Source organism: Aythya fuligula, chromosome 2 (genome assembly GCF_009819795.1).
Source record: "Aythya fuligula isolate bAytFul2 chromosome 2, bAytFul2.pri, whole genome shotgun sequence".
Taxonomy (NCBI): Eukaryota; Metazoa; Chordata; class Aves; order Anseriformes; family Anatidae; genus Aythya; species Aythya fuligula.
In genome coordinates, this window is record NC_045560.1 from 121,430,427 (window position 1) to 121,452,106 (window position 21,680).

At 40.2% G+C, this 21,680-nt stretch overlaps 1 protein-coding gene across 2 annotated transcripts in view; it reads left to right on the plus strand.

Annotated features, from left to right (window-relative positions):
* The window catches only part of CHD7 (chromodomain helicase DNA binding protein 7), a 128,396-nt gene that overhangs the window by 51,087 nt on the left and 55,629 nt on the right, over positions 1-21,680 (plus strand). For both annotated transcript variants that reach the window (XM_032181484.1, XM_032181485.1), the window contains exon 4: positions 19,024-19,445. In XM_032181484.1, the coding sequence (XP_032037375.1) occupies positions 19,024-19,445 (422 nt within the window). The remainder of the gene's footprint in view (positions 1-19,023; positions 19,446-21,680) is intronic.

Consider the following 21,680-nt stretch of genomic DNA (forward strand, 5'->3'; position numbering starts at 1 on the left):
GAAGCAAGTGGATCTCTCTGAGCTTCCACTGTTGCAAGGAAGTGTTTTTTTGCTTCTGTTGCTCCATCACCTGTGCATCCCTGAATCAGTACCTAGGGTCTGTTTCCTCTGCTTCTTCAGCTTGGTTATATTTAATTTTCGTTAGCCAAGCTTAGGAGACAGCAGCTTATCCTGAACAAGCATACAATCTAAGAACTTCTGGGAGTGGGTTCACATTGTGTGGGTTGACATTGTAGAAAGGAAACATTGAGAACTGTTAACTTCTGGAGTGCGGCAAGTTTCTGTGGAATACTGTGAACCTCTTGATTTTGGACAACTGCAAGTGTTTCAGTATACAACACAAAATCTGTCTTTGCTGTATTGTTTCAGGGAACATGCTAAAGTGTTTCAGGGAAAACCAAGCACTGAATTAAATTTCATCGTTCCCTTTTTTCTATTTTGTTAAATATAAACTTGTTTTCATCAGAGGAGAAATTTTCACATATAGTACAAGAGTTTCCGAAAGCAATGTATGCCCACTTACAAAAGATCTTTTTTTGTAAAATGGACTGAATAATTTAATCAGTCGTATCAGTTGAATTAGAAAAGTATTAGTCGATTTCAATCATTCTTAAATAGTTTTATTATGTCTTATATGACTCACATAACCAAAAGAATGTAATGACTGTAGTAATTAAGAAGTTAATGGTTCCGTAGATTTTGAATTTAGTGTTCTTGTAAGAAAAGAGGGAGAGCGAATTTGCGACAAGCTTCATAACTAACTTCCTAAAATCTAGGTGTCAATATGAACTTCGTTTTTTCCACTCTCCTTTTACGTCTCTCTCCCTCTCCAGATGGCCCTCCATCCACTTGCATTCTGGTACTTCCTATCTTTTTTGGCCCTGCAAGACTCTGATAACTGTGATAATGGCGTAATTTTCCTTACATGTGAGCACCGAATGATATGAAGTGCTTTATTTTATTTTTGGAATAAATCTTTCTGTACCAGCCAATTGTTGCTAAATATAGTGAGAGGCTTATAACATACAGTGCATGTTTGAATTTAAAGCAATACTTGCTGTAAAAAGGTGACCTCTCCAGTTACATACGCAACCATACATGAAGCACAGTAGTCATTGAAACTATGCTAGGACTTTGAGCTTTATAGTTGTTATTTATATCCCAGTTTATTAATGGAATATTGTAAATGTTTATGGGGACAAGGATTGTCACTTGTGGAAATACAGATAATATTAGATGACTACTTAGTTCTTAAGTCTTTCTCTCTGCTATCCTCCCTTGGAATGTATCAAGAAAACATGTTGGAAAACAGATATTTCTGTAACTAAGGCATTGTACTGGGATTTGGGGAGTTTTTGCTATTTGACACAGTTTGCTTGTTAACAGTTTCTTTCATGGTTGTATTGCTAATATTCCTGTGCATGTTCATGTTCCTGGGTGTTTGTAAGGTGCTCTGTAGCAGTGCTAAGGGGCTGCAGGGCAGTTCCTGAAATTCCCTGCTCGAATATCCAGTGCCATGCAGATCAAGACAGATCAAGAACTTCTCTGTGTCGCCTAACACAGAAATGCTTCGCTTGCCTGCACTTTGTCAGCAGTATGCATCTGGATAGGATAATGGAGGAGGAGACGCGCGGTAGCAGCCACAAACTGTCACAACAGCCACAAACTGCAGACTAAAGCTCAGCTTACCATTAGCTATTTCTGCTGCTAGTTCATGCTGCTGAATGGCAAAGGTTGCGTGGTTGGGAGCGGGGGTGTAATCAATATGTGGCTGTGGCAGCTTACAGAGAGTAACCCTACTGGGCTCAATCCTAAAAGCAGGGATCTCTGCTCCTCGCTGCGCCTCACTTCTGGTGGTGGTGAGGGGCAGGCTGTAACGGGTCGCTTTAGACACACCTCTAGTTATAATATATAAAACAAAATTAAAACCTGATATTGCTGTAGGCACATCGGATTTGAGACCCGCTGCATATAGGGATTTTTACATTTTATTATAGGTTTGGTAAAGAACAGCTGGAGCTCATTAGGTGGTCCTTTACTAAAGATAAGGTGCTTAATGTTTCATAGAACAATGTTAATCAGACTGGCTGGATAACTAAAATATGATTTAGACACTATAATTAAGAGTTATCTCAATTGGTACCTCTAAATGAGGTGTTTGTCCGCAGAAAAGGAAGAGTGGTTTGGTGTTGTTTTTTTTTTTTTTTTTTTTTTTTGAAGGCAGTGGGGGGAGGTGAGTTAAGGCCTAATGACATTTTCTGATTTAATTGTTGGTTTAGTTCAATTACTACAGGAGCTGGGAAAAGGCCCGGCTATGACATGTCATAATATGCATATTAGGTAACGTATTCAAAGGCTTTCTTTATTTGTTGCTGTGACTAAAGAGCGAGAGCTTGAGGAGTATCTTGGGCTCTTTGACATAAATGGATCTTGGGCAGCATATATAACATCAAAGGATTTTTAACAAGTCTGTGATTTCAAGCCCACTTTGTCATGCTGAAGTTAATAAAATACTGCGATGGCAAGGCCATTCGGGGAGCTGCTATCTCCCCACCTCAAGAGAAAAATAGAATTGATTACTGCTGATCTCTCTGGGCTTTGTGTCTCACGTGCATCCATTAAGGTCTCTTTGAGGCGGTGGTCCCATCCTGTGGCCTGCGTACCTCCAGTCCCCCGTGGACCTGGGAAAGGTGATGAAGGCAGGCAGGTTATACACTAAACAACAACATTTGTAGGGGAGGTTTGTTACACTGCTGCTCTAGAGGCTTACAACAACAAAAAATAAAGCACACAGCAAAAAACTTCTAGCAGAGAGTTGGATGCCGTAGCGTAAACCTCACTTCAGGCTCGATCTGGTTAGGCCGGTGTCTGAAACGAGAGGGGTTAGAGTTCAGTGTAAAGCAGGATGTAGCATGGAGGAAGCTGTGGAGGTGGATGTGGTGCTAGCTGATGGAGGCGTCGCCTTCCCAGTCCACCTGGAAGCAGCGGGTTGCCCCCGTCCTCTTTGGAGAGGGTGTGGAAAGATGTGAGAAATGTTGTATTTGCCTTTGGGTTTCGAGGGAAGCAGGCATCGCTGAGCCTTTCTGTGAAGCTGGAAATCTTGTAGTGGGAAGTGACGGCGTGAGGCCGCCACCATTCCCTGAATTGCCGGCAGGTTAGTGTCAGCAAGCCATCTAGAAAAGATGCCTTTAGCCTGCGACACGTCCCCGCCACGTCTGCTAACTTCTTCCACTGGGGTATGTGTGAGCAATTGGAGGGAGCGGGGATGTGCTGGCGGGGCAGGCAAGCCCTCTCTCGCTGTTTCCATTCCCCAGGGTGGAAATGTGCTGCTGGGGGCACGCCTGGGGTTACGCAGGCAGCCACAAACCTCCGCCCTCTTCCGCCCCCGGCTGCCACCGCTCTGTGGGTCGGGCTCCAAGGGGAGCCCTGATGGCAGGAGGTGGGAGGCAGGAGGTAATACTGCTCCAGCCTCGGTGCTGGCACCCACACTGGGGTGCCAGGTTGTTTGTTCTGCCTACACCTCCCTGTACGGCCTTCAGCAGACAACAGGGCTGCAGAGATGGTCCAACAATGTGCTTTGTCTCTTCACGTGTCCAAAATGCAAAGCTTCAGAACATAACCTTCTGCTTTTGAAGGACTTTTACTGTGTCTAAATTGGGTAGTCAAAGATCCTTGTGTGGAATTGTAGGGGCTGATACACAAAGGGTATATTGTCATTGCACACGAAACTATCCACCTTACTTCAGTTCGTGGTCTGGAACATCACTAACAAGGAGTTGCTGAAATCTCAATCAGCATATTGTCCTTTTAGCTCACGGGCACTTTCTCTTTGAGTTGTGAAAGCTGAAGCAGTATGTGCTTGTATTTGTGACTTAAGCAAAGAAAAAGTTGTGGGGAAAAAATATACATTACGAGCTGGACTGTGAGTAGCTGAAGTATGACTTTCTCTCGCTCTGTCGTTACCTGCTTGGCTCTCATGTGCCTGCTGGTAGGTGCAAGTGATGAAACTCTTGCTTTTCTCCATCTCTTCCAAGTGTCTTTACACAGACTTGTACGGACTTAGCCCAAAACAAAGCACTCCTGTGAACCATCTAACTGCCTCCCTGGGTGGGGACGGGAGCGGGGCTTAGATAGTAAATTAACTGGTCTGGAGAGCCGTCAAAGCAGGTCCGCTTTGACAGGTCCGGGGCTCCCATCTGGGAGCTCTGGAGTAGTTTCTATGGAAGGCAATTTTAAAGGAAGAATTTGTTCCTACCGCCTTTTATGCTCATTGATTCACCTCTCCTGTGTTAGGGACATTGTGTGTAGGAAGCTCTTGAGGAGGAACAAGGTTGCCAGCAGAACATGAGAAAGGAAGCAATGAAATTCTCCCTGTAGCCTTTCTGGTTATATTCCTGGCACAAATTAAGACATGCAGCAGTTGGATACCAGCATCTCCTACACCAACCCACTCCTTAAAAGTGTATCCCTCGTATTAAAATATAACTGTGTAAACCAGAAACTGATGAGCAGCAATTTCATACATTGCTTACTTCTACTTTTCGCAAACCTTTATCATCTAGAGCATCTAAAAATAAAAAATGACTTCTGCATTGTTTGGGGAAAGTTGTGCAAACAAGGAATAGAAAAGCCATTGCACACGGACACTGGAACTGTGGCATCATTATTTTAAAAGTAACCCTTTCTAGGATAGCCATGGTATGAACAAAAGCATTTACTAGTCAAAGAAAGATGTAATAAATACAAATGTCTGAAATCACTGGGGTTTTCCATATGGTATTTGAGTAGCCCTATTTATAGCTTTGAGGCTTTAAGGGTGTGAGCAAAGTAAGGCTTATAAAAGAGGCAATAGATTTTTTTTTTTTTTTTTTCAGATTGAATCAGGTAGTCTAATTAGAGGCAATCAGCCCTTTTTTCAGGTTTGGAGGTGTAAAACTTACATGATGAAAAAGCTTGGCTTACCCACTGTACTGGTTTGCTTAATATTTAGTTCCCCATGAATATTAACCGTAAATGGGTGCTCTAAGCATATTTAACTAATTTCTGAACTAGAATGCCCAGTATTTGCCACATTCCAAATTACATTTGTTAAAATAAATGTAATTTTTAAATCTAAACAAGGTCTTGCTGTTGATTTTTGGCTGTCGGTAGTCATTAGGAGCAAAGTACTTGTGAAGATTGTCTGGCCATTGAGTTCTGCCTCCAGCTGTCACATGTAGCATCTTATGAAGTACTTTTCATAACCTTATCAAACTTCAATTTAAAGAGCACTTGGCTTTTGCTCTCAGTACTCCTTTTTGAAATCGTGACCCAAATCTGATTAGTCTGATTGTTGGAACATGCATCAGACTTTGTATCCTAAATTTATTAGTGGCTCGTTTCATACCCAATTTGTTCTTGTGCCAATTTTACCTTTCATCTCAGTTTTCTTTCTTTCCTCTACTAGGACCTGCTGATGTTTTCTTAAATAGCAATCTGGCTAAAGTAAGTTAAATTCCCTCTAGCCTTCTCCTTCAGGATAATCTGTACCTGTATCTGTTTGAAGTCTAATTGTTGTTGATGCGTGTGATCAGACTTGTATACAGAATTGTGCTATTGCACAAATACTTCTCTGGATTCAGTGGGAGTCATCTTGAGATGCACTTTAACATTTAATTTTCTCCTCCTCGCTGTTCCGTCACAGCGGTAGTTTATAGACATCCTGTGGTTAGGTACAAATTTCTTTAGTCTTCAGCTATGCCGCCTTACCTTGTTTTCTGTAAACATAAATGAACACCCAAAATCAGGGCTGATAACAAAAACTGGAAATACTGAAGCATTTCAAGTTTGAAATGGGGAGGGCTTTACAGTGATGGGCTTAATTTTTGTCGAAGTGTTTTGCAGTTGTGAGGTGTCCACACATTTCTGAACATCTCATTTAAAATTAGGAATCTGGGTAAGTGCAAGCTGCTGTACTGCTGCTGGAGTCACAACTGCGTAATGCTTAAAGGACACCTTCCTTTGCAATAACATTTAAAAATACAAATTCCTCTTACTCATCTGCAATCCTCTTCCCACAGCTTGAGCTCAGGGCTATAATGGAACCTATTATAGGCAAAAGGTCTGTGACTCAGCCATCGAGCCATTCAAACTCTTGGCTTTTTTAATTGGCACCATTAAATCTTTAGTAGCTTTTCTCTCATAAAATGGGTACCGTTGGTGTAAAATGCATCGCTGCTGAAGATATATTGTACCTTTTGCCCTCGGATTTCTGTGAGTTGATCAACTGCAGGTGTTGAAGGTTGGTTAGATTTTTTGATATCAAAGAGGCTTTTCTAGAATTACTGCTTAATTACTGCTTTTCCTTCATTTTTAGGAGTGTGTCTAAAATTAAATGTACGAAAGCCATTTCGCAAGTCACTATGTTTGAAGGCTTTTTTCTATTTAGAGACAGGAGAAGAAAGATCTGCCTTTCCATCATGTCTTGGTTTATCTCCTTAGAACTTTTTTAACTGGAGGACTGGGTAAGTTCTATGTGACAGGATGAAATTTATGTTTTCCAAACAAAAATTCTTGAGTATGTAACCAGGAGGAACCCCCAACATTCAGCTGAATTTTCCCGTTCTTTTTTTGGATGTTTTGGGAAGTGAAAATGGAAAAAACAGTAGTTTTGGGAAGGGGGTCTGAAATCAGGAGAGGAAATTTAAAGAACACAGTGAAATTTAAATGTTTGTATACATCCATACATATATATGTATTATGAAAAAAAAAAAAGGTAGCTTTTTAACTCTTGTTTTGTTGTCTTCCCACATACTTAATGTCTGATACTTTGTTGGTATGTACAGTTAGCAAGAAGTCTTTGGTTCTTTTGTTTGCATATGCTTTAGGTGTCTGCTGGAAGTAAGTATTGCAAAACAACAAAGTAAGCTGTAGAAAATGTGAATGTAATTTAATATACTTATTTTAGCTGATTGCATTTACAGAACGGGAGCTAGGAAAGGTCAGAATTGGTGATGCTGTCCTGGTGCCTGTGAGGCAGGGTGCAATACATGTATGCAGCCAGGTTCTCTGTTCCCTTTCTTCCACCTGCAGAAAATATAAAATATAAGATAGAAGTAGCTGTTTCATTCATTTGCTCCTATTACCTGAGCGATTACCTGATAATTTTATTTATTATCCAGCCAACTTTATTGTGAATATCACTGTATCTCATGAAGCAGGCAGACTCTTCCTACAAACACTGTCTCTTTTCATGTCTTGGTAAAGAATTAATCGCTAACTGAGCTTTTAAAACGGTAATTTTAATCCAAATACGGAAAAACCTCAACAACCACTAGTGCATTCATCTTCCAAACTCTCCTGCAATATGTTTTCTGCATTTTACATATGAGGAAGCCAAGACAGACGGACAGGGAGTTGCCTCAGGCGAAAGAGTGATAGACGTGGGATTTGGGGCTTCTTAGTGTATGTTACGCCAGGCTGTGTTGCCTTAAAGCTGAAGCCAGTAGTTATCCAAGGAGATGCTTGCAGTCGTGATTGGTGAGTACTTCTCAAGAAGAAGGGTCCATGGCAAGTCCTCTGCTGGAGATCTATGTTTAGAAGAAAATCTGTATGTCAATGTACAAAACAAAGCAACAACAAAAAAAAGTGTGGGGAAAAAAAAATTAGAAAAGTGCCACGGTGAGTTGAGGCTGGTGGAAAAAATGGACAGAAAATTAGCTTTCCTGATGTTCACTGCTCTGAGCACAGATCATCTCCTTGCAGTCTGTACGTAAGTATTCAAGTTAACATGAGTCTTCTCTTTAGGATATTATCTTAGTCATTCAGATCTGATTTAATCTAAGAGTCCCATCCACCCTGTGTGCTGAACAAGGCAGCAATTCTAGAAGTAACTAGGGAGGAGCCGGTCTGTGCATTTGAGATACTGCTGTAAAAAGTGCTGGGAAGTCGAACTTGTTTCATAAGTGACATGAACTAGGGGAGTTCTTGGTTTTCAAGGATTTGAAATAATAATTTAGACTGCAATTTAGAAATTTAAAGGATGTTTATAATTTGTAATAGTTTTTCCTAGGGTTACAGTGGACTATTTTATTCTTTCTTCAAGACAGCAGTGCATGTTTACTACTTCGCTTGCAGGGTGATTCACTTGGGTAATGTCTGAAGAAACCTTCTGAATTTCTGCTGGAGAAGAGTAGTTTAATGCTAGATAAATGGGTTAGAAAAGTTACTCCAACTTACTAAAAAAACAACTAATAGAAATAAAAGTGCTAGTGGGTTTGGGGATTTTCTTTTTCTCTTCTGAGGTGAAACTTCTTTGTAACTAAGGAAATGGCATTTTGAACATCAAAACAAAATGTTAGCTTTTAGATCATTTTAAACAGAGAATCTCCTCCTAGTAAGCACGCTCACATGTGCTGTGAGATTGGAATAGCAGCAAGTAAAACATCTTGAAATTTGGAGTAGACATAAACACTACAGACAGGATGATTGAGTTACTGTGGATATCATCATATATCAGAGAACATTTACCAAATATGGCCTTTTTTGGGAAATTCTGAGATCAGAACCTTCTCATCAGAACAAGTCAGCAAACGAGAAGATGAAAATCAAGAGGAAAAAGTGTTTTAACTTCATTGCCTTGGTGATGCCTTCTGTACTGTAATGTATCAGAGGTCCATGGGGTTGGAGAATTCTGTGGGTTTTTATTTGTTTGTTGTTATTTTTAAATTCATAGTACAAAAGCCTTGAGTACAAGTTGTAGTATAAAAAAAAAAATAAAAATTGCATTAGCTCAAACAATGAATCAAGAAGATTTTGTCTTTTGGTTGTGGATAAAGTGCACCTCCCCCTTGGGGAAGGGGGCAATGGCAAGGGGAAGAAAAGGGGTATTTTATTATCTGTCTAGTGGGGTCTGTTGCAAATCATCCAAATGAAATATTGATGAACCAGAAGTTTTTCAGCCCCAAACTGAAACCAAATTGTAGCGTGTGTGGTTTCTTTTAATGCTTTAAGATCACTTTCCTTAAGTTAGTAAGTCTTATCTGCAAGACATGCTGGCAAAACTGAAAAATCTTGCTGCAAATAGTGGAAGAATTCCATAAAGGAAGATGCTTTATTATTTAATGAAAACAGTTATGGATGGCATTGTGGAAGTATGGTGGCACTTAAGTGGGACTTCCTTTTTATGTACAGCAATAAAACTCATGTTTGAGTCCTTTGTTGTGTCTGGTAGGCTCTTAAGCACCTAAGGACATTTTCTTTTTCTTGGGCTTCTATAACATGACAAATATTTATGCCTTTGGGGAAAACTTGTTCTTTTTTTCATCACTTCTACCTGCAACCTCTTATGAACTTCTCGTTAAAAGTTCTCTACGGATTTTATCAAAGTGATTATTGTTACATTTTTGATATGTGCAGGCTTCTTAAAAATGCATGTTTCACATGTCTAGAATCTGATGGTGGGGCTTAAATTAACTCTAAAACAAAAATGTTGGGCTTCAGCTTTCCTACGTAAGCGAGGGACTAGGAAAGTGACAGACATCTTTTATCTGAACTAAAGTCTTACTAATATATTGGGACAAACACAACGTGTAATTTTCTAAAAACATATTTGAAACCATTTTTCTCGTGGTTGCTGTATTTTATTACTTTACGAACGTGTCAGCAACAGTTGTATCAACAAGCACTCAGTTGCTGCCCTCATTCATTTCCAGGAGAGAAGGTGTGGTGGGCAGGGGAACCCCCCACCTGCCTCCCAAGACCTGGGCATCCCCTGAGGTTGGCTAGAGTAAAAAGGTTGGCTGAGTATGAGGACTTCTCGCATGCTGGGGAGAAAAAAAACAAAAACCAAAAAACTTCAGTTTATCAGAGATTTTACAAATCAAAGACACAGCTTTTAAATTTATATATGCACTTCATATACATATTATCTATACGCTTTGTATGTGCCTCTCAGATTGGAAACGAGGAGACATTTCTTCTCAGAAAGAGCAGTCAGGCATTGGAAAGGGTCACCCAGGCAGGTGGTGGAGTCACCATCCCCGGGGGGAGTTCAAGGAAAGCTTGGATGTGGTGCTTAGGGACATGGTTCAGTGGTGACATTGGTGGTAGGGGGATGGTTGGACCAGACGATCTTGGAAGTCTTTTCCAACCTTAATAATTCTCTGATTCTATTGATACATTTATATATATATTTCTATCGTATGGAAATAAATATGGTACATATGATTACCTTACATGCATAATTCATAATTTACATATATAGCCTGTTAAATAGGTTTTCCTGTAAGTTTCCCTTTTCTGGGGGGTTAGAAGGGGTAGGGAGAAAAAAGCAGCAGGCCAGAACCTCTTGTGCTGGTGTGGCATGTAATGCTTTTATTATTACTGTGCTTGTCACAACAAAAATCCCAGGCAGATCTTCTTTGTTTGTCCATTGCGGCCAGAAGCAGCAGCGCTTGCACCAGGCAGGCTGCTCTTCGGTTTCCCCCCAAGTCATAAATCCGAAGCTGTTTGCTCTGTGTCACACTCATTCGGGTTTCAGTAACGCTTTGGGAACATGCTGACCAAAGGGGCTGTGAGCCAGGTAAGGTCCCTCTAAGCAGGAGACTTTTTGAAAAAAAAAAAATATATATATATATATCTATCTCCTGAGATAGATAGATATATATATATCTCCTGCTAATATATATATATATATTAGGGGACATTTATTGTTTTGATTACTGTCTCCAGTCTGTAAGCACTTAATACACAAGGCAGGAGCGTGTTGTTGGGTTTTCTTTATCTGGACAGGGGGTGTTAGGGAGGATTCATAGCTGATACCAGAGACACGTAACCTGTGGAGTGCAGCATGATGGAGGAACTGGTTACTTGGAAGAGGGGACAAATTGCTGCGTATTTGACATGCAGTACCTGCCTCGAAGGAAATCGGCTGGAGGCGATGGTGTGTGCAGGGCAGTACGCATCTCATCTTCCTGCGGGAACCTGGATTTCAAAGTGTGGCTGGGAAATGTGCCTGAGGGAGGGAGGAGGATGTGCTCGTTTTACAGAGGAACTGCTTCATTTTCACAGTGAAGCTGAATGGCTTTTGGGAACATGGAGGCAAGCCCAAGAACAACAACTCTGCTGGTACATACACTGAAACATTAAGTTAGTCTGTATAAGGCTGGTGTGTTCAGTAATAGCAGTTTCACTATTATTGTTTTGGTTGAATATTTGAGAGTGTTTCCTCTCCTATTCCCCCCTGTTCTGGAGGAGCTGAAGCATAATACGAGGTGTTCTGGATACCATTTCATCCCAGCATGGTCTTAGTGTACAGCATGACTTCTCTCTTGCCTGCAGTTGTACAGCCACCACCTCATTTTAGAGGGGTTGGAAAAGACCTGTGATAAACCTTGTGGAAGACCTACTACAAGGAGTCCTCTAGTAAGCATTAAGTATCTTGGTAGTTGTGCTTGGGCAGTGAATACGCACAATTTTGTAAGGAAAATAACTAAATTTTTAAATACAGGTCCTACTTGGCAGCATTGAGGTGTTAAGAAAAAGATGTTTATGGGCCAGTAGGACTTTTGCTGGTCTACCTCTTATTTACCCACCTGTGGTGTAGCTGACACAGTACAACCTCTGCAAAACTTGTGTAGTTGAACTCCTGTTGGCACGTTTCTGGTATGTTTTACTGCTTGATAGTGGAGCCTGCACAAAAGTGAAGCCTCCTTTGGTGTGGCTGTGCAGGGAAGAGCACAAGTTGTCAATGTCAGCAACCTGGGTTTCACTGCCAGACTTCAATGCCTCGTTGTCCCACCCAGTGTGTGCCACCGCAGCCAAAGCTGGGGAAAAAATTGCCAAAATCCTAAGTCTATGCAAGGATGCCGGAGAGCAGAGAGTCAGACTTGTGCTGGTTACTGCTGTGTAATACTTAGTGCCTGCCCTGCTTGCACTGGGAGCAATCCTACACTTCTGTCTAAGCTAGGATATATTACAAAGTAATGTGTAACATTAAAGTATTGAAATGTTCATCTTGCAGGCCATCACATTAGCGGTTGTATGCAATCAGTATGGTAGCTGTTGTAGTTTCTGATGTGGAGGGCCTGGAGGTTGTCTGGTGCTGTCTGTTCAACGTTGATGCTGGTTCTGACCCATGGTGAGCAGCAGGAAGGGATCTTGTAGGCGAAGTTGGTTATTCGGGAGCTGTGGACGAGCTCATCAGTGCTCCCTGCATGTGTAATCTCTCCCAGTTTACAAGAGCACAAAACAACATTGCTAAATGCGATTACTGTAAAATACAATGTGATGTTTGCTTTTTTGGATGGCCGCATTAGTGTCATTCATCTTTTGTAATCTGTGTTGCTCCACGGAAGGGCATGACCAGAAAATAATTCTAATACCATGGTTGTGCTGAGACTCAATTAAAGAACTCTGCATTTTGTATAGCATGTTTTTATTCTTCCACACACGGTAATGGGTTGATATTTTCAGCTCCACCAAAGCAGCAATGATTGTGCTCTTGCAGTGGTGGCTGAGGGCATGAAGATTGGTTTTAAACATTTCTATTCCACTCTTAGGGTGGAGAATTGCAGTTGTCTTGATTCAGAGTTCTTCCAAAAACTTTACAGCATCAGCAAGTTTTAACTTTTCAGTAGTTGTATCTGTTTTTTTAAAAAAAGGTCTCAGTCCATAATAACAGAGTAGGAAAACTGCTTAAGAAATAAAATTATATTGCAGTAGCACTTCACTGAAACATGAACTTTTTTGACACAAGCTGATATTTAACTGTCGAGTTACTTCTTGATAAGGAGGTGTTAATCAACTTCTCTTTACCATACTTTCTTCACCCATATTTTGTAGAAGTATGAGAGATTTAGTAAGCTACAAGATTCCTGCCTGGTCTATTTGCAAAATAGACTCATTCCATTCTCATCTGGTGTGATATCTTTCCCGTATTACAGAAAAGATCACTGACGGTGTTGGTAGGTCTATACATGCAAGTTGTCACCTTGGAACTACCATTTTTTTTAGAAGGGTTTCTGAACTATTGCTGTACCAATGTTTCAGCATCATGCTGCCCGAAATACTTTAAAGTCTACTGAGTATTTTCATACAGTAAAATTAAAAAAAAAAAAAAAAAAAAAAAAAAAAAGACTTACGCATCTTCACTTCAAGACAGACATTTCACACAGAAGGGAAGGGACCATCACTCATGGTAAAGGAGTAAAGAAACCTGCCAGTGCAACAGATCTTGGAAACAATTACAGGTATGAGCATGTTCTTGAGGATATTTGTGGATTTTAGCTACTATAGGAATTACTACGCAGTTTCTGAGGCCGTGTCGATTTCTGTTTACTCTGGAGTTTTTACTGATATGTGAAATTCACAGGAGGACAATGCTGGGCTAGAGAAGCCAAAGCATGCTTCAGATGGAGGGAGCAGCAGGGCAGGCCTGGTGCTGGAGGCGTCGAAGGGACAAGTTGAGAACTGCAGGGACAAAGCGGTGTATGGAGAAGTGATGGGGAAACTTTCCAGGTGATTTGTTTAGAGGACAGTCAGGGATGAGTAGTTTGCTCTAAATAATCCAGAGAGATGATGAATCCTTTCATTAACTTCTGAAAGAAGGAGTTACGGGGCAATTTATACATGCAATGGCCTTTAAACACCCTGTGGACAGTGCTGTCAGGAAGGATACGCAGTCAGTGTAGAATTGCGTAGAGCTGCTGTAGTCCCTCTTCTGTTTTAAAGAGCTTTCTTTGGTCACAGGTTGCTGATGTGTTTTTCCAAAGAGAAGGTGAGAACTTAACAGGAATGTAATTGCTACGAAATGGAATATTCAGCAATAATTTACCTGACATGAAATTTGCTGCTGCATGGAGCAGGTGGGAATTGATTGGGTGCTTACTCTGCTCTTGCACAACTCGGTTAATAAACCAAAGTCCAGGAAAACATGAATAAAGTGTGGTTACAGTAGATCTCTCTCAAAAAGTTGGAAGAGACCAGGGAGACTGGAAATACCCTGTCTGGCAATTAAAATAGTCCTGATAAAAAAGAAACAGGAACTTTTTTTTTGTGTTTCGGGCTGACGTTTAAATTTCACCAGGTTAGCTGAGTCACGTCGCACACTTCACTGCTCTTGCTTCAGAGCCCTCCCAGCTCAATAATGGCTCAACTTGCTGCTCCGCTGGGGAGCTGCCACTCATCTGCTTTCAGCACTTAAGCGCGGTTGATTGTGGTTCAATCCTTGTTCAAGCAACAGAAAGATTCTCCTTAGCCTCCCTCCCTGCCACCAGCCCTCCCTGGGTTAATCCTGCATCCTGTCCGTCCTGCTGCTTTACGTAACAGGCCTGCTCGGAGACATCTCTCGCTTCTCTGGGCTGCGGGGAGTGAGCTCAGATCCGAACATGGAAGCAGCCATGAAATGCAGGCAGTTGAATTCTTAATTTATCAAATCTGGGCTGTTTGGAAGTTTACAAATAAGTTTGCAATCCAGAAAAGGGAGGTTCTGCCCTCCAAAAACTACCATTTTCATGTAAAACTTGCTCCAATATTGTTGGCTTTGAACAGTAAAGCAGAAGCGTGTTACTCTGCTGGGCAACCTGTTGAGCTGCAAATTATTTCAAATGCTCGGAGTTGGTGAAGAATTTGCCGTTTTGCTCTAATAAGCCGCGATCTTTAGGAGTGTCCTGCATTGTGATATTGCATGTTAATAGCATTGATCAACTGTCAGGCGCGGGGAATTGATGAGCAAACGTCCATTGTAAAATTAAATGGTATTACTGAAGGCTGTACCGAGCTGCCGGTTAGGGAGGTGACTAGACCCAGTAGTCTGTGGTAGGAGTATTAATGTGAGCTCCAGGTTTTTTCGCATGATTAAAACAGGCCATCTGTTCTTTGTTAAATGTTTACAAAAACAGTTTTTCTCTAAAAGATTTAAAGAGATGTGGGTCTAGTAAACACACCAGTGTTTTTGAGCACCTTTTGCACCTTATTTCGAATAATGGCAAAAATAATTCTGCTGCAATAGCAAATAGGATTAATACCTATTTGTGTTTAATCTTCAATGGGTTCTCTCCTGTGGAAGATTAAATTCTGTACCAACATGCTAAATTATGGCTTTGTTATGGCTAAAAACAGCAGGGGAAGTGATTTATGTGAAATACACAGATAGTTTTTTCAGTCTTGTGTATTATAAATTTTTACCAATCTTTTACTAATTTGTAAATGGAAAATGGGGTCCTTTCATTAGAAATTATGACCCTGTAACTAGAGTTAATCCTTTGTCGATCTACAGAAGTAGAACTGTTTGAAATAATTCCCTGTGGTAGGCTTAAACTAATATTTACTAGTGAAAGCCTATTCTTCTTCCTCTTCTACCCTCCTAAGAAAGAGTGGACAACAGGGTTTGGGTAAGAAAATGCATCCCTCGTGCTGCTTCAAGTCTCCTCTGCTCACCAGACTTGTGCTGCTCCTACACAGCTTCACACTAGGGAGCAATGTGGGGTTGTCAGTAAGGGATGCACTGGTTTAGAATATCGCAAAAAGCGCAGGCACAGACTTCCTAGAAAAATGATGTTAATCACACCCCATTCTTTGAAAGAATGCTGTGGTTTACAAGGTCACCTATAAGTGAATTATAAAACACGCAAACTGCAAAGGGAGTTGCATGTGGCAAAAACAGTGTATTTTTAAATGAAAGGAAACTTGACCAAAGCCTAATTAAGGAAAAGTGGGCTTTCTGTAGCTTTGTGTTTGGGGTTGTGAATGATGTGAAACAAAATCACGGCATTTTAATTTGTATGCTTGGTTATACACACACCTTGGCACTGCAACTAAAAGGGAGTAAGTGTTTCATTTTTATTTCATATGTAAGGTTTGCATGTAATACATAGATAACGTGGCTTTAAGAGTAGGTTGAGAATGACTCTTGTGGATAACCTTCTTGAGGTAGTAAAAATCTGAATTTTCATGAGGTAACATTTTACAGAATTGCACTGAGCACAGTTTTGCAGATTACTGAGTACTGCGGTGTGGAAGCATCTGCTACTGTTTTCGGTGTGTAACCCGATGGCCAGACCTTGCACTAAAGCTGCAAATGTCAAATCATAAAGGGCTGACATTGCTGCTGGAGAGACTCAGAAAGCTATCTGTCTTATGATCAAATTTGCTGGGGAATGTTCTGAAAGTTGTTTAGAGTTCTTAAAATAAATACATAAATAACAATACTAGAAAGGAGACAATGAATACTTTTTAAAGTTAGATTAAAAAGGTAATTGGACTACTCAAGCTTATATAAAACTTTGTATTGACTTCAGTGACATGGTCATATCACTAGTGTAGGTGCAACCTTGCAAGTTTTATAGAACTATATTTAGGCAGCGTTACTGTATTTCTTGCAGTTTGTAATGCTTTTTGGCTTGGCTGTTTTACATGCTTTAAAGGACAAATTACAAAATGATGAAACAGCCAACTCTGATTTATTCTAAAAAGTTGTGCCTCATACATGAGTCATAGACAGCAAACAAATAGTGTGTTACCAAACATAAAGTACTTGCTAAATACACATTTTATAAGTGATAGAAAGGAAAACTTGGATTTCTTGGATGTTAGATACAGCAAGTGAGCAGTATTTAGAAAAAGGACAGCTCAGTGAAGACATTGATGAAATTGAGACTTGAAATCTCTGAAAAATTCAGAATGCTTGAGATATGAAATGACACAAAACAGAGAATTGTAGTGTCTTCATTGGGAAAATGTAGGTTAAAAGTACAGGTCTGAAAACCTAAGAATAAAAAGTGTTATAGGTGATCTGTGTGGTATTCCTGTGTTTTCTAACCTAAAAACCAACATTAGGCAGTACAAATATATAATGATGTGAGGGGCTGAGAAGAAGGTTTTGTTCTATGTTGCAGAACAAATCTGAGGAGGTATCCAACTCAGTCAACAAAATTCAAAGACAAATAGAAAATTTTATATCATCTCTGTTTTCTGTAATGCATAGTTGGACTGCAGGACCCACTGGCATCACTGATTTCCTGAGGCCAGCTTTTTCAGTACAGATATGCAGTCTCTGTGAACTTTCCAGCATGAAGTTATCCAAGTATCGTTGTGACCATAAGGTTTCTAGAAGAGGTGCTGATTCAGGATGCCTACCGTGACATTGCCTTGGGGTGGGGCTGATGGATGTGGTGGTAATGAATTAGATGCATCAGGTTTGAAGTGATTTTCACTGTGACTAAGGCCCTGTTGCACTAAGAAGTATCTTAAACAGGTGGAGGATGGGAAGGAACATGCAGAAGTCACCCTGGAAGTTTTTTGATGAAGCCAAGCAGACCCAGACCTTTGGTCAGCCTCGGGTTTTCCCTCTGTCCTGGAGTCTCCTCCATAAAGAACTGTGGTGTCTTGCTCATACTATTCGAAACTCTCCCAGACAGAAAAAGGGCTGTCTTCACTTCTTGATGGCCTTGGTCCTTCTGCTTGGGTAGCTTCTGAGCATGTTGGTGTTTTCGGGGTATAGTGAATGGTTGGAATTTTTTTTTTGCTGCTTGGAGAAATGTTGAAAATAGGACTGCACTAGTTCACTTTGCTTACATTCAGAAAGCTATATTAATATGTCTTTAAAAATACACGTGTATTCACTTTCTCACACAGTGGTATTAAGAATTTTATTTCTTAAGTCTAGGTGTGCTGTTTTTCAGATTGAGGTGGTCAAACTGTATGTCTGTGTATGTGCATCAGTTTCACGTGTGCTCAGAGGCTGGGTCTGTAGTCATTCATTACACGCTTGCCACTACTAAATGCTGTTTGGAGAAAAAAAAAAAAAAAAAAGAGGAAATGAGATGAAATGAAATGCAAATAATATTACAAGCAGGTACTCCTGTTTCTGAAAGTAAAATTCTGATTTGCTATAAACCTTTCTTTTCCCCAGTTCAGTGGATCAAACACCTCAAATGGCTAGCCTTCGTGACCACAGCTAATGGGGAGCTCTGCCACCTAGAATCATGCCGACTTAACTTCTAGGGAAGTGAAAAGTAGGAGAAAAACGGAGATAAAGAGGATGGGAAAATGTTCTGACCCTATATTTAGTTGTAAGAAAAGCATCAGTACGGTGTCATGCTATTACTTCTCTTCTTGAAAAGCGCTGTAGTCCTGAGTTTGTAGCTGCAGGCAGGCAGTGAGGAGAAGCAGGTCAGGGCTTTGATACGCTGCAAAGTCATGGTAGGGCTTAGACATCTTTTCATTGCAGACTCATGGATCTTTGGGCAGAACAGAACCGTTAAAGAGAGAATAATTGCAAATGTGTTCGGTGTGCTTAGTCCAGGCGCTTGGCAGAGGTTTCCTTTTATGAAGTACAAGTGTGATATGAGGCTGATGCACCACTTGGACTTTGAAAAAGAGATACTTTTGCAGCTTCACAAATGCTTAAAATGCTACTCTGTCCAGTCTGTAGCAGCTACAAATCTGTTTCGGTTATGTGCAGGGAGCTGGGATTCTTTCACATAAAATGTAACAACATATTACACTCTAAAGTGGCTTAATCCTTCACGTGCTGATCAAAATACCTCCTGTCACATCCTGAACCAACGTAAATTGCCCTGATTGATTTTGTATAAATACAGTCTGTGAATATATTCATTTCCTTGTTGCATGGCAAGAAAGAAAGTTATTTTTTTCTCCCAAAGGACAAGTTCCCTGTATAACAGAATGACTTGCAACAAGTTATTCTACCAGCAACTACTCTGAATATAGAAATGTCTGAAATAACAATTGCTTTCCTTTTGTATCTAAGTGTTGAAGAGCCTAAATATTTCCTATCCTTCCACTTTGTATGAAAGCCTTATTATAGAATAATTTTACCCTTGCCACATCAAGAATTTCTGGTGATTTTGCCACTGTTTTAACTGCAGAAAGCTTCTTCTTAACACTGGTTTACTGTGTAGTATTTCAGATGTTTAATCTTCTCCATAGTATTTTCTCCCTCTATAACCTCCTGCTCCAAAAGAGCAAAGTTGTAGAAATCCAAGCTGCAAATGTAAAATTTTATTTCTGTTTCTCTCTCAGCATTCTCCGTCGGAACCCTTTTTAGAGAAACCAGTGCCGGATATGACTCAGGTTAGTGGACCGAATACCCAGCTAGTGAAAAGTGATGATTATCTGCCATCGATTGAGCCGCAGCCACAGCAAAAGAAAAAGAAAAAGAAAAACAATCACATTGCTGCCGAAGGTCCCAGTAAAAGTTTTGGTAAGGAAGACTTTCCTGGGGGACTTGATAGCCAGAATCTAACCAGGAACTCAGTGGATTGCTCCCAAGAAGAGAAGAAGAAAAAGAAAAAGCCCAAGGCAAAAAAAGAACCGAAGGATCCGAAAGAACCCAAGGAAAAGAAGGAACCCAAGACCCCCAAAGTCCCTAAGACCCCTAAAGAGCCAAAGGAAAAGAAAGCAAAAAATACCACGCCAAAACCCAAGACCAGCAAAAAGAATAGGTAAGTCTGGAAACTTCTATATGTTTAGAGAAAAAGAACATGCTTGTGGGATTTCTAGAATATCTGCGCTAAATGGAGTGGGTGGAGAGGAAATCTTTTGTCATTTGACCTCAATCATCTGCAATACCATGTTTTTGAGGAACTTCTCAAGTATGTTTCTCTTGTATGGCTTTCCTGTTTATGGCTACGCAGTCATTCTAAATAAGCTGGAAAGGCAGAAGTATTTGCCATACCCAGCGAGGTTAATTTTTCTTTTCAAGGCATAAACATTTCTGGATCTGTTAGGTTTCAAAACTAACTCCATTTCTTCCAATGCTGATCTGTCCTTGTGTGTGGTTTGTGTATTAAGAAATTAAATTGCTTCAACAGTAATTTAGGTTTGACCAAAATCCAGACGTGAAGGGCTTAGAGAAAAAAAAAATAATTAAAAAAAAGGTTTGATGATGTTTTTGTCTAAATAAAGAAGTAAGTTAGGTACTTAGTGTTGTTACAAGTTGTATGGCACTATTTTATACTGACACAACCCACGAGTTATAAGCTTTGCAGTTAAAAAGGCATTTTTATATGGATATCAATATACGTTAGTGTGTCCTTTGCTCTAGGGATTATACCCATTTTAATGTTTCGTGTAAAGACAATTTTTCTAGCACAGAGCCTTTGTGGGAGGACCAGATGCTTCAACCCTGTTTCTTAGCTGTTTTCACTTGGCATTGTGTCCCTTTATGAGGATAGGCTTAAAATGCTACGGAGTAGTATGAGAAAGAGCAAACCGCTGTTACACATGAGTAAATACGTCATAGATAATAATGCAGATTCTTTCCTTACCCCTCAACTCCCTAAACACCACGATTATAAATGCTCACTTGAAAGAAAGCTGAGAGGAAAAAGACATTAAAGTTCAATTTTTTTTTCATTTGTACCTAGAATTTCTTACAACTGTTCTGAATTTGTTCCAAACATCTGAATCTGTTTTTCAAGATGTGGCTAGTGTTATAAAATATAACTTCCAGATGGAAGCACAGCCAGACTTGGTTAATCCGAATCAGTTTGCAAAATCCATTTGTATCAGGGTTTAAAAACTGCAGTTAATGAATCAGCTTTGCATATATTCTGCAAGACTGACTATTGGGTAGTTTTGATACGGCTAAATGAGGCACAGATAGTATGAAGCTACTTGTTCCTTTGGCAAGATAGGGATTTGTATTTATTTATTTATTTATTTTAGGTTAACAGAGACAGTGTTTCCTAAAGAATATATAAACACTGGTTTGTAAAAATCAAATGTTGTTGTGACCGCCTGTGTGAACCATTCAATAAATTACGGTTGATTAGCCTATCCTCTTGCTGCAGTTACACAGGCTATGTTCCAGCCCGTCCTAAGGTTGGGTTTTATATACAGAATAAATCGCAGCTTAGAAAAACTCTTTAAGCTGTATCTCTCAGCACACGTTAGTGAAGCTGAAATACTGTATCAGCTAAAGTAACCTTTTTGTTCCATTTCCATACATTCACTGGTTTGAAGGCCGAACAGGCCGTATTATTGTGTAGTATAGAGCATCTCCTCCCAGCAATTTTTGCACCGAGTAATAAAAAAAGCTTTTACTGTAGGACTTCTCAAGTAGTGCAGTTTTACAAGGTCCTGACTGCAATGAAGCTTTGTTTAATAAGCAATGGTTAGAAGGAGTGTGGTGTGGGTTCCTGTGGCTGTGCTGCATGTCAGACCTCAGAACTTGTCTGTCCTCTCCACTCAATCCTAACACCTCTTTGCATGTCTTCTCTAATATGTCTTGGGATATGTCGTGCAGATTAAAGGAACAGCATTTCCTTTGAAGGAACAAATCACTGCTCTCTCAGTTGTATTTGTAGAAAGGCTTTATCTTCTTTCCCACGCAATAACTCTTGTAGATAGGTAGCTAGATGACTACATTCTGGTATTCTGGTAGCTACTTAGCCCTGTTGTTTTACCTGTGAGAGAAAAGTGTTTGGAGCAGCATTAAAGAGCAGGTGTTGTTCCTTATGCTTGCGTAGAGGTGTCGAGAAAGTCTACTTTTTCCCTTAATGGACTTGTCTCGCTGCTACCAACTGCTCTTTTGAAAACGACGTTGTTATCATTTTGTGGTCTTGTCAGCTTCGGTATCAAACTTCTTTGAAGAGCTCTGATGCTGTGTTGGGATGCTGTGCCACTGAAGAATTTTAAATCAGTGAAAGAAATGTGCTTGCTTTGGCAGTATCACG